The sequence below is a fragment of the Lonchura striata genome, chromosome 20 (assembly GCF_050655825.1).
Source record: "Lonchura striata isolate lonStrDom1 chromosome 20, ASM5065582v1, whole genome shotgun sequence".
NCBI lineage: Eukaryota > Metazoa > Chordata > Aves > Passeriformes > Estrildidae > Lonchura > Lonchura striata.
Genome location: NC_140722.1, coordinates 6,816,107 through 6,829,854, shown reverse-complemented (window position 1 = coordinate 6,829,854; position 13,748 = coordinate 6,816,107). Strand labels below are relative to the sequence as shown.

The 13,748-nt window shown below is 47.8% G+C and overlaps 1 protein-coding gene across 3 annotated transcripts in view; it reads right to left on the bottom strand.

Moving 5' to 3' along the window:
* The window catches only part of RIMS4 (regulating synaptic membrane exocytosis 4), a 56,465-nt gene extending 46,450 nt beyond the window's left edge, over positions 1–10,015 (bottom strand). The window contains exon 1 of one of the 3 annotated variants that reach the window (XM_085558027.1): positions 9,699–10,015. In XM_085558027.1, the coding sequence (XP_085414153.1) occupies positions 9,699–9,795 (97 nt within the window). In that variant the 5' untranslated portion in view covers positions 9,796–10,015. Of the gene's footprint in view, positions 1–8,389; positions 9,581–9,698 lie in introns of those variants that run through there. The other 2 variants (XM_021527866.3, XM_085558026.1) reach the window with 2 other exon arrangements.
* Positions 10,016–13,748: the final 3,733 nt, after the last annotated feature.

The window sequence follows — 13,748 nt, the reverse complement described above, 5'->3', positions numbered from 1 at the left end:
TTTTTGAAAAAGCCCAGCTTTGCACATTTAATATTTAAAACAAGCACTGACTCTTGTAGAAATTATGCTCACGGCAGAATGCTTGTTTTTATTTCAAGGTACGTTAGACAATGGGATCTAAGCCTTTCCTCTTTACTTACATTGCAACAAAAATGCTGTATCTGGAAGGGATGTACTGTGGACTATGCGATCCACAAAGGCAGATGTGTAGGGACCAACCCACACAAAAACGCCTGGGTTTTTGGCAAACATACCAAATACATCATTGAAATTCAACAGTGGGTTGCGACAGCAATTCCTGTAATTCCTTCTGTTTTGAGGGGATCTGGGGGAAAGCAGAATACTGACAAGCTTCAAAAGTTAGTCTGGAGCACTGTCTAGCCTTACTGTGACTTTAATTCAAACTGCTATAAAGGTGGAAGGGCTCGCAGAAGTGGTGCAGAGCAGTTGCTCTAATCCCACAGGCTACTGGAGAGGTCTCATGGCAGGAGGTGGCAGGGCTTCAGCCAGAGGGACAGCAGCACAACCTGAACGTAAGGGACAGAGAAAGTTACTGGGTGTGAGTAGTCATGATACTTTCAGGAATTAATAACTACAGCAGTTGGAAATCCAACAGGCATTAGAAAGGAAAAGCCTTCTCTTTTTTTCTTCTGACAATCTGATTAAAACACAAATATGGATATAAAGCAGCCACCTTACAATCTTGAGTGAAGGTTTCCTAACTTTTCACTGGAGCTGTGAGGACATGCATAAAATACAAGAAAAGAAAGGTAAATAGTAAAAATAAAATTTAAAAAAAACCCACCCACACAATCCTCCCAGGATGCTGATAAGTGCTAAACAAGGAGCTGGATTTACAACAGGGGAAAAAAAAAAATCTTAATCTTCTTAGACATCTTGGCTGCAACACAATTAACATGTTTTTCATCCACGTGGCAGGATACATTCCCTGCTAACTGTAAATATGCATACTGCTGGTGGGCAGCTGGCAAAAGTCCCACACCACTGGGAAGCTGTCACCACTGGGAAACTGTCACCACTGGGAAATGTCAGCCTCATCCTCATTGCCCAGGGAGCTGAGCGAGGGGCAGCCTGTCCCCACGCTCCTGTCCCTTGGTGACACTGCTGCTTCTGCAAGTCTGAGCCCACCAACAGCTGAGCTGCTGCTCCTCAGAGGATGGTCAGCTCCAGAGAGGGACACAACCATGTGTTCCTTGGGCAGAGGGACTATAACCTCTTAAATCAGATGTCACCAATGAGAAGCACAGTATGAACCCCTACTAGCCTCATTCCAGCTGCTCTGAATGACAGCCTGGCAGTCCCTTGACCTGAGCATCACAGAATGAAGAGATGAGAAGGTGCCTGACAAAACAGGCCACTCTGACAGCAAAGGTTTTCAAGGATGCTGCATTCCACCCAAGGATCCTCAGTTACAGAGCATCTCCTCCAGCTCCCAAAGTCATCCACAAACATTGCTGCATTCCTGGAGCCCAGGGGAAAAAGCATCTTATTACAGACATTTACCCCACCTCCCAATCCCACAAATATCCCATAAGCACAGGTCTTGCTAAACAACAGATATTGAATTCAGACCAATACCCATGGGATAAAATAGCTCAATCCTCCAAATCAACACAAAGAAAATCACTAAAGGCACACGTAAAAACCAGTAATTTCAGAGCACTGAAAAAATTAACATACAAATGCCAGAAAGGGAAGGAGTAGCCAACAGCACTCATGCTGGGAATGATCTGGAAAATAGCATGGATCATACCCTGAGTGTTAGCCAGGAGCAAGAGTGTGTATTTACAGGAATAGTGCATACAAAGTGTGGGAAACAGATCCTCCTCACTGCAAGGGGCCAGACAGCAACCAGGGCAGTGTCCACGCTGCTCCTTCTATGCAATCCCAAGTCCAGCAAGAAGGCCAACAGGACATTTGAAAACTGCTTAATGAAAAAACAAAACAAAATAACAACAAAAAGACCAACAAAACCCAAAACACCTGATGAAAACAAAACCATCCATCAGGTTCCTTTGGTCCAAACAGCAAAAGGAGGGAGAAGGATGCCAGGCAGGACTGGCTGTCATTACAGCCATTTCCTGGCTTGGAATTACTGGCACAAGAAGGAACAGTTTTGCGATGTGAAGAGTTGCTTTGAAGAGCAGTGATCAATTGCTTCCCATGGTGCTGGGAGGAATGCAATAGCAATCCACTATTTCTATTCATATTTAAGCTAAATTTTAGGGTAAACTAACCTTCTGATTAGGAGTAGATTAGTTACCTGGGGAACAGATAAGTGACCCCTCTACTTCTACATTTGCAAGAATAAGGACACAGAAAATAGCTTAAGTTCCTCTTAGAAATAAAACGGCTTTGAGAAAAATGCATCATTTACCTCTGTACACGGTGTACTCTCCAAATTGTTGAGCACTCAGACATTTTACACCGGTTTCTGCAAAGCTGTAGGAGTGCTCTGTGTTTTGGACAAAGCTGATACAATACCCCCATGGCATTAAGGTGGAACATTATCCATCTCAGTGATTTAACTGTGGCTGGATCTGACTAACAGGTAGGGCTACAGGGCTTGCTGTACCTCCATGTGGTAAGGCTGTATCAGGGCTACTCAGCCTTTACAAGTGTGCTGTTTGGCAAAAACAAAGCCAAAGATAAAAACTTAAATGCAAATTTCACAGTAAGCATGGTTTGATGGACAGCAGAGAGTTCCTAATCTGTGTGCCATCAGCAGATGACTTAAGCAATGGCACAACTGATGGATCGTTGTGCTGCAGAATCCCAATCGTGACACGTGTTGCCATACAGTATAGCAACCTGCCAGAAAATAAAACCAAACCCCAAGGGAACATCATCTGGATAGACGGGACATTCAAAATGTGTTGAACACTTCCGCAGAGGAGCAGAAATCCTTATTCAAATATGCTAATGGTGCTTCTCAACAGATGTCTGTGGGAGAGAGGAGGAGATGGCAGGGCTGAGAGTCTTGAGTGAGTCAGGTCTCGCTGCCCCACCAAAACCATCATCGACTTCCAGACCATTTCCTAAATTAAATTGTTCACACTTCTAATCTAACTGAAGGCATTCAAATAGAAGCAAATAGTGCTTCAGAAAACAATTGCACAGATAAATTATTCCTCAAAACAACTACTCCAATCAAACTTAATTCTTCCCTACACAAAGCAGATCCACACAGTCTGTCAAACAGAAATGTTGAAGCAAAGTAGCTACAGCATTTCACAACTCGTCCTGATGCAAGAATCTGACAAAGCAAAGATTTTTTTTTTCCTAGAGTACAGAGTGCTTTTGAATTAATAAATGTTGCATTAGAATTAACTGCACATGAAATAGAAGCAGTAAAAAAGCAGTGTCTCCTAGATAGAAAGCTTTCCAGGGACAGATTCTTCTCCTTGGAAACTAGCGGACAAAAGAGTAAGAGAAAGAGATATCATTTTCCTGTGGCTGGCAGAGGTCACATAGAACCCACCCTTCAACAACTCCAGCACACACAGCTGGAACTCAGCATCATCCCCTGAATACCTGTAAGTACATCAGGCCACCTTCGAGGCAAGGTGACAACGCCACGCTCTCCACGGCTGCAAGTGTGTGCTGCAAAAGCTCAGAGGACAGCACAGAGCCACCATCATGGCCCACGACCCCATCCACATCCCTCTCTCCCCTGTAAACCCACACCCAGACAACCACCCAGGAAACCTCTACGCAGCACTTTGTGGCACAGCGGGGTAGCAGCTGCTGCTCTTCCTCCCACCTTACATCAGCGTTTCTGACAATTCTGAACACGGCACAGGGGGATGCTGCCGGCTGGGGCGTGCTGGGGGACTCTGCAGGACGCCCCATGGGACACAGGAGCGGGAGGCAGCTGGTGGCCTGGGGAGGCAGCCTGGCACGCCGAGCGCTGACCGGTGCCACGTCACCCTTCCCCGCGCGCGCCCATCTGTGCCACCCTCCCCATCTGCCAGGTTCTGCCACGCACCACGAGCGCCCTGGGACCGACGCTGACATTTTGCTTTGCCTTTCCACAGGCACAGCATGAACTTGGCCCAGGACCACGGCTCTCACGTGCAGCCACAACACCGAGAGCAACACAAACAAGGACAAGGTTTCGAGTCCCTTGCTTGTTGTGCTGACTCATTCTCAGGGCTCCTGCTCTGCTCCAGTCTCCCACAGCCACTAAAGACAAAACCTGTTGTCTGTACCTGTGGTCCTCTGGCCACATGTGCAACAGCAGCAGGGCCTGAGAGCAGAAAGCTGCCTCCAGTGCACAGGGCAGGTAAGGGACAGCAAGGACTGCTCAGCTCTGCCTGACCAGGTGCACCCATCAATGCAACCATCAGTGGCTGTCTTTAGGATCTGGATTAACTCATAACTGGGTCTGCGATCACCAGCCTCTGCAGGTCTTATCAGCAGCCTCTTCTTCCAAGCTGCTGGTCCCTTTCATACACTTTCCTCTGACTGAAGACTGATTTGACAGCAGCTCTTTCAGCACTGTTCCCATTTTTTATTTCAACTTAATTAATTTATGAAACAAACATGTTTACCTAGACTTAGAACGTGCCCAGCAGGGAGAGAGGTATTTTTTACAATCACTAGGATAACCTACAGCCAAAGATACACTCCCTTACTGTGCAAGAAGAGAGAAAAGCCCTGGATTTTGCTGCCTCCTGCACCAACTCCTGCAGGGAGTTGGCACCTCTGGGGTAGTGCATGGCCAGATGAGCTCTAGGGGCTATCTTTGCAGGGTTACAGGGATAAACTATCCTTTCATTCATAAAAGACAGATTAAAAAAACAGGTAACATTCCACATGGATGAATAATTTCCCCTGATCCCTATATGTCTGCCACATGAGTGTGGTTACCTACCTTACAAACAACTAACAAAACTGGTTAGAGGCTTACAGAGCTCCAAAAATTAACTTTGGATGAAACAAAATTGAAGTAAGCACAAAAAGGACCTAATGCACTTAGGCTATATTTAAAAAAAAAATGTAAAAATGGACTAGTTAAGTGTTGAATCATAATTTTCTTTTAAACCATATGCACCCCAATACAGTGCTGCAACTGAGAAATATCCATGGCAACCTGAAAACACTCATAGGGGCTCTATTTAATAGCTTTGTAACACTTAATGTTCGAAATTATAGAGAAGGTCAATGTTTAAAAATATAAGGAAGTTCAACAGATAAAACCCAAACAAAAGAATATCCTAAACTAACCTAAATGTCCACAGCCCCTTCTAACAGCCCAATAGTTTAAATGTTTTTTATCAATCCAATTAATTAGTATTTCACATACTTTCTCTTCAAAGCAATTGATCGTAACACAGTGCCTCTGCCAGTACTTTATAATGTGTGAAAGCAGCAGCCTGGGCTCTATTTCATCTCTAATTCAACTCTTTTCTGAATGAGCAGCTGACACAAGGAAGGCTTACTGTCAGTATCTAGGAGACATTTTGACTTTGGAAACCATTTTCTCTCTGCCAGACACTTGGTTCCAGCTGGCTGAGAAATGCTTTGATTGTCCTGTCTTGCAGCCAGGACAGGGGTCTGCCAAGCTGGACAGTGCCTGTGCCGAGGTCCTGACCAGGCAGGGGACATTTACCAGTCCCTCACAGCTGCTCTGTACCTTCCCCTGCCTCCTGACCAGAGCAGCCCTGCTCTTCACATGTGTGCACGTAAGGAACCTTGTGTAGATGCTCAAGCTGGATCTGGATTCCAGGGTAGCTGCATTTGCAGTGTGACCCATGGCTACAGTTCCACACATCCAAATCTACATGCCTGTCAGGGCATGCTACAGATACCTTCTGCCAGTGCAAGCAGGCATCCTTCCCAAGAAAACCAGGATGTAGGATGAAAGGAGCTGGTGCACTGCAGTGTCTCACCCAGCTGGGCAACAGCACAGCTGGAGCACACACCCAGACCCAGAGAGGGTCCTGCAGTTTAGGCACAAGAAATGAAACCCCATCCCTTCCAGTGGCTTTTAGCATTTACCTACCTGTCTTTCTTTAGGTGTACCTCTTGTCCTTTGTAGTACACGGGGTCCTCATCTGGAAATTCTCACCCCTCCACAGCTGAGCACTGCTTCTGACTTCCCAACTCCCAGTGGGTTCACCACTGCTACATCAACTGTCCCAGCTACTCAAACCACCTCCTTTCTCCTGCTCAAAGCTTGCTTGTTCTGCATGTAGAGCTCTAAGCCGGTTTTTGGTACTCTCTACAAAATCCTTACTTGCTGTTCTGCTTTACCCAGGTTTCCAAACTTCATGCTCCACACAAGGAACAAGATTGCTCTCCTCCACACCATTAGCCTTAAACCTTAAAGATTACCCTCATCCTGAATGGGGAGGGCTGTGCTAAGGCCATCAGTCAAAGAGGGATGTCATACACCCCATTCCCTCAGCTTTCATTAGGAGCTGCACCCAGGTGCACCACAAGCTGCCTACAAGGCAGGTGCCCACAGTCATCATGGATCCTGTTCTTAAGCCACACGCACTTGGCAGTTCAGTCCTCAGAGGTTTGGTTCCTTCTGACATGTTCCCACAGGAATATCAATATTCCAAACAGCTGATTCCAGCCAAGACCAAACGTATGGCACACCCTCAGAACAGCTCAGATTTGTGTTCAGAAGATTTGTGTCAGAAACAGGCATTCTAGAAATGTGCCCACATAGAGTGCATGACTGACTTTTACCTCTTCTTACTCTACTACTCCATAACTGAAATGTAGGATAGACATTTGCATAAGTTAAACCAACAATTATTCTGATAATAACTGCAGTTTAAAAATCCTTAAACTTCACTGACATTGCTGGGGACCTTAGTGGAGCAAAGACAATGGCACTCAGCCAGCAGGAAGGCCAGCAACATTACCATGCTGAGATCAAAAGAGTTATTAACCCTGAGCCCTTGATCTGCTGAGTGCATTTTTGGCTATTTCAAAGCCCCACTGCAACTTCCTGGCGAAAAAAGCTCCACATTTGCTCAGAGCATCTTTTTTGTAGACGCAGCTGAGGAATGAAAAGGGTATTGGAACCCTGAAATCTACACCTGCCTCTTTGGAGAGACACATGGACATGACATATCTGAAACTCCATCACCCTCATGCTCTGGAAGCACTCAAATATGATTCCCTCTCCTGCTCCAAGCCCTGTTGCTTTCCTGCCTCCACTGGCTGCCTGTTTCTGCATATGAAGAGATCATCTGCACCCAGTTCACTGCTCAGAACCCCATCCAGACACATTGCAGGTGTACCATGCAAAGGAATTGTAGAAGATGAGGAGAGTCTTCTCTCCTTATGTCCACAAGGTAGACAGTAAAGAAGAAAAAAAGGGCCATGGCAGAAAAGGAAATATTGCGTAAGTAAAAGTATATTCTGTATTTTTCAAAAGCAGAGTCATTTTTCCAGACTAAAAGGGGGAAATACTGGAAGCCAGAGGTATTGTTACCACTACCCAAATGCAGCCACGGCTCTCAGCATGTCTGTAAATTTCCTTTTAAGCTCTTTGACATAACCATCCATAGTAACTTAAATGAAACATCTCAAGAATTTTTCTATTTGTAGATTTAAGTGATCATTAGGCTATTTTCCTCTTTCAGAAAACATCATATTTCCTTTAAGCTTGGCCATTTATCATCTCTTCTTCTTTTTCTGTAGGACAGCTATTCTCTTAAAGATGTGGTTTTCAGCTTCAGACAAAATGGATGATACGTCTGTTTGAAATAGGATTGTTTACTTTGTCAATGCCCCCGAGATCAATTTCATCTTTTTCCTACCTCCTCCTATAGAGAACATCTTGCCAAGTGCAGTATTCATCTCCCTGAATGAGCTATCGAGATCTATTTTTTTGACAGAAATCATGCTGCAACCCAAACTGGTCAGAATCTCTCACTATTTCAGAAGTGTGCATGGGTATGAATAATATATAATCTTATCTGGCACAATTTCAGCATTTCTCTTATAATTTCTCTTTCATGAAATCTATTTCTTTGAGAAAATTATACACTTGTAGTTTTAACACCAGAAATAGAGAGCAACACACGTTTCCCCTGGCTGGTTGCTCATACATGTCTGAACACACACTCACAGGCAAGAAATGCAGGAGCAACACTGCAACATCCCCATCGCACTGAATCCACCCTGAGCAGCTTCACTAATGAGACAACTCACACAGGCAAGATCTGCTCATAAGCTGCTGGAGAATGAGGTCTTAATTAGAGATTTATTTAATTCAGAGACAAGTACTTGTGTTGTATTAAGAGCAGCTTATTAACATTCATGCATGAGCATTCACTAAGTGTGAATAAATACAATTCAGTGCAAAAGCGTTTTTTTAAGCGCTGGAAGAGGAAGCACTCACCTAAACCATCACCTTGCTCAGGGCAGGAGGGGTTGGACACCAGGGAATGAAATGCTGTCCCAGGCATTGTGTTGGGTTCTCATACTTGTGCATTTCTCACTATCAATCATTCCCAAACCAACAGCACTGAGACTTCCCAAAGCTCCCGTTATTGTCTTGAATGTTCCTCGGCATTACAGCCAAATCTGAAGTGCAAATAAATCATCAGCAAAAATTTTAGACAAAAATTTTAAAAACTACATCTGTTGGAGGAGACAATCCTCTGCCTGCCACCCCTGCATGATGCTGATGACAAGTCTACGTTAATCACACAGATGATGAATTGATTCTTACGTCAACTCCTTTAAAAACAACATCCTTACAGGTGTAGCAGCTGGCGGGCTGATGTATTCCTGCTGGCATCTGCACATCTTGGGATGAGCCACTAGACAAAGGAGCATGCCGGCATTTTGAGGGATGCAACCATGACAGTCATGTTAAAATACGCCTCAGTCACCAACTTTTATTATTTGCCACTCACAAGATTCACAGGTTCAGTCTCTGGTACAGTGTGCACTGGGAAAAACACCCCTCAATTACCGGGGATCCACCGGGAATGGACAGCGGCTCTCCATCCACTCCCGCGCACACCCTTCCTCCCTACCCACGCAGCGGCTGTGCTGCCCTCTACTCCCAGCATCTTCCCCAGCACCCACCACCCTTCCAACCCAATGCTTTTCCTACTTTTCCCTACCAATGGCCCTCTTTTTTAAGCTCGGTCTCATTTTATGACTACCGGCAACTGTCTGAGGCCAGAAAGGTCTTTCTGATGCTGGCAAAAAAAACAAAAAAACAAAAAAAAAAAAAACCTCACTGCATCCATTCTGAAAGGCTTTTGTTTTAGGATTTACTCTGCCCTCATTTAAACGGAATCCCATTATTCCCGTCTCCAAAAGCAGCATGGTGTACGGCGCTAAGAACCGCTGGGAACAATCAGCCCGAGAGCTGATGGTGTATAAATCAGAGTGGACACAGCATCCGGCAGAACGGACGCCTTCTCCCGGAGCGCTGCCCTTCATTCACACAGAGGAGCTATTTGCAAATAACCCGTGTTTCCCATCGATCAGCAGCCGGAGCGTGTTTCACCGCTGGAAACGCTCCCGGTTCTACCCTCCACAGGCACTCGCATCGCTCCGCCAGCGGTCCCCAGCACCGCTCGCACGGCCGGAGCCCCGGCGGGCCGGGGATGGCGCCGGCACACCGCCCTCCCCTCGCCTGCCCACAGCGCACGGACCCGCGACCGGGGAACCACCGCCCCCGGGCCCCGTACCCGCGTCCTCCTCGTCGAAGCTGTTCATGCAGGGGAAGTAGATGGCCAGGGCCTCGAAGGAGGCGGAGAGGCTGAGGCGGCTCTGCGACCGCTCCATGAAGAGCCCGGCTCCGGGGGCGCCGCCGGGGGTCTCGCCCGCGGCCGCGGGCGGCTTGGCGAGCTTGGCCGCCCCATTCTTCACTCGGAGCACGGCCCGCGGCGTCTTGGCGGCGGCGGGGCCGCGCTGAGGCGGCGGGGAGACGAGAGGCGAGGCGAGGCGGGCGGGAGCGCGGAGCGGCGCGGAGCGGAGCGCAGCCACCTGCTGCTGCCGCCCGGCCCTGCGCGCCGCCCGCCCCGCCCCGCCCGCCGCGCCCGCCCCGCCCGCCGCGCCCGCCCCGCCCCGCCCGCCGCCAATCGCGGCCCGGGGGCGGCACCGAGCGGCCGCGGCGGCGCCGCCCCCGCCCCGGGCGGCCCCGGCTCCGCGCTGCCCCGGCTCCGCGCTGCCCTGCCCTGCCCCGGCTCCGCGCTGCCCCCGGCTCCGCGCTGCCCTGCCCCGCCCCGGGCGGCCCCGGCTCCGCGCTGCCCCTGGCTCCGCGCTGCCCTGCCCTGCCCCGGCTCCGCGCTGCCCCGGCTCCGCGCTGCCCCCGCCCCGGGCGGCCCCGGCTCCGCTCTGCCCCTGGCTCCGCGCTGCCCTGCCCCGGCTCCGCGTTGCTCCCGCCCGCCGCGGCTCCGGCTCCGCGCTGCCCCCGGCTCCGTGCTGCCCTGCCCTGCCCCGGCCCCGCGCTGCTCTGCCCCGGGCCGGAAAAGATCCTTCGCATCCCGAGCATAGGGATAACGCAGGTGTAGCTTTGCTTGCGAATTGATCTGAGGAAGTGAAATTAACCGAGGAGGGGATGCAGGAGGAAGAGCGTGGTCTTGGCTTTGATTTCGCGGAGTGCAACGGCAGAAAACAACCTTGAAGCTTTCAGGAGTAGAACCTTGAAGCTGTCTTCCGAGAGAGAGGGGATGTTAAGTGACACCGGTGTGAATGGAGGAGCAGCCCGGCTCCCAGCCTTCTCCCAAGTACCTCTAGACACACAAAAAAACCCTTCCCAATATACAAAAGTCAGTATTTGGATGTATTCAAGCTCTCAGGCAGAAAGCACATAAACTGGGAAGTTTTCCTTGGTGTGTTACATCAAATAGGAAGGCTGGTGCCTGTTGAGGCTCAGCATTAAGCCCATTCTGCAGCACACCGTGGGATAGAAAATACTGTGTTCTGTGAAATGAGCAAATTTTAAATCCTTCCCCGGATCTCATTTTTTTCCGACAAGCTTTATGGAGAATTAGTGGCTCAAGACTGCCAGCTGTCCACAGGTGCTGCCTGTGACAGAGACATCACAGCATCTCCCAGTCCTGCTTTGGGGAAGGAAACACAGTATAGCCTTATTTATTCAGTGCAACAAAACCCTGGGATGGTATGAGACAGAGTGTTTTGCACTAATGATATGGTCTGCACAGAAAGGTTGCTGTTCCCTCAGGGAACAAAGGAAGATGTTCCCTGTGCTTGGTCTGTCCCCCCCATCCTGATGACTAAATGTCATCCCACTGAAATGACAGGCCTACTTGTGCTAATCCAAAAATGCACGTTAAGAGTCCAATATCTCCCTTAGGAAAAGTGTGGCTAAACAGCCTGTATTCTCCATTCTCAAACAGTTAATACATCAATCCATTAAAAGTTTTCTATCTACTGAAAGCCCTACCAGAGCTGTATTGTATTTGTGGCTGCCAGTGCCAAGAAGCAGCAAGAGCAGGGCTGCTCCCAGGGAAGGGGTGCCAGGAGCAGCCTCTGCACAGGGCAGGGACATCCCTATGACCAGGCACAGTCCCCTGCCATGGCAGCTAGAGCAGGAGGTGATGGCAGTGACCCCTACCAACACAACAGCTCCAAAGCCATCCATGGAAAGCCAAACATCAGTTCAGGAACAGGTCTGTAGGTGAGACAGATTCACCTACAGCCCAGGCAAGAGCTAGAAGCCACCCAGGCTTGGAGGTTAAATGGAGCTCCTGACAGAGAGGGTAAATGTGAGGCCAAAAGGGAAGTTTTGGGGGCAATTATGGCCATCTAGCTCACTCAACCCTGACATCCAGGTTCTTCATTACTGGTAGTGAATCCAAAATGGCAGAGGTCATATGAATATCAGATGGCAAGATGAGTTTGCAGGACTTCCTAAAAGAAAATATGTTATTTAATTCAAAAACTAATCAAAACTTGCTCTGGAGTTAGTGAGTTATATTAATTACTTCATCAAAGCTAGGCAAGGCAAGCAGTAAAGCAGAAGGAACAGAATGAACTTATTACAGACAATGATATCTCCAGGTCTGAGTTTTGAAAGGCAGGGGAATCAGTGAGGAATGTATTACCATATGTTTAAGAAGATATTTCAATAGCACCAATCAAGACATTAACAGCAGCTACAGGCACAAATTTAGGTGCATTAAAACTGTTAAGACAGTTCCTGTCTACCAGTCCTGCCAGCACATTTGATCAGAGGAGCAAGAGGCATCTGTGAATCAAAATTTTCTTCCAGGCTGCCAGGCACAGAAGTTATCTAAAAGTGCTGACAATTGCTTTTTTTTTTTTTTTCATTTAAAGACTGCAATAAAAAATTTAAATGAGGAATAGAAGTTTAATCTCAGCTTTATGTTGTGGCCATTGCTCATTTCACTACATCTTGAAAGCATAGTGATGGTAGACACAGGTCTTTAGGGAATAAGTCTCTGTCTCCAATACTGTTTTCTTCACCAGCATACTAGGACTGAAAACCCTTCTGCTTTTAGTGCTTTGAAACTTCCTTTTGAGGTGCTGAGGAGGACCATCATCATCCCCACCTTTCTCCATGCTCATCCATCTGCCAGCTTCCTCCAGAGACACAGTCTGAACCCCTTGCACCTGCACAACTCAGCACCACTTGGTCACACTCTCTAAATGCTCCTTTTGTGCATTTTTTTTCCAGGCTGTCTTACACCTCCCTCTTTACTATATTTGTGGGACCAGCCATGTTCAAGTCCTTCCCTGCTCCCATCTGCCACAGAGTGGCTTGGGCTGGATGCTTTAAACACCATCCCTTAGCTTTGGTGTCATCTGCTTCTCATTTGACTGCTACATTTTGCTCCTCAGGGCCAAGACAAATATATGTCCTGTAGGGCTCTTTGATTACTGGTTGGGCCAAAACATCCTAAACCAAAACCATCTGCCTTAAAGTGAGACAAAATACATTGACAGCTGGAAATCGGATGGATAGTTAAAGGTGTATTGCCCTCCGGATGCCTGGATGAAACTATTTGTTTTGGCTTCCTGTTTAAGGGAAATAGGGATTTGCAATGAAGCTGGAAATTGTTAATCTCTAAGAGTTCTCTTCATTGATCAACATGGACAGAAAGATCCTTGGGAGGGACTTGCAGAAGTGAGGATAAACAGGGAGGAAGATTTCTGTGATGTTGTAAATAAGCTGAGAGTGCAGCCGAGAACAAATAAACTAAGATTTACTACCTCCAGAACAGCACGTCTGTGGCTGCCCTAGTGGAAGTGGTTAATTGATTGTTTCCTCAGTGAAGCAGGTTCTGACTGATTGAACCATGGAAAGCTCTGATAGATTTTTCCTGCTGGCTCTTTCTCTACCCACTAGTCACGTAGCTTATATTTTTGCCTTTACTCTTAGGTGTCTGGGTCAGTCTAGGAAGTTCATTTTTATACTGGAGCAAGAGGATATGCTGCCCTCTCCCTCTTGTACTCCCTATGGTTCTGTGTATGCCTGTTTGGAAATAAAACCAAACTCTCTGATTTGTGTATGTTTGCTCTTTCTGCTCTCTCTGCCCACTGCTTGCTCAAAAAATAGTCCACATGCTGGGAGCTCAAATGCAGCAGAGAAACAAGCCCTGCTAGTGAAAACACATCTCATACATAAATCTGCTCAGAGTAAATACAGCATTCCTAAGGGTGAGGAGGGTTGGGCTCCTCCCTGTCTCGTGCTACCCCTTCCCTGCCCTGAGCTGATGCTGAAGCCAGGCAGCTCATGGTTGGCAGCACAC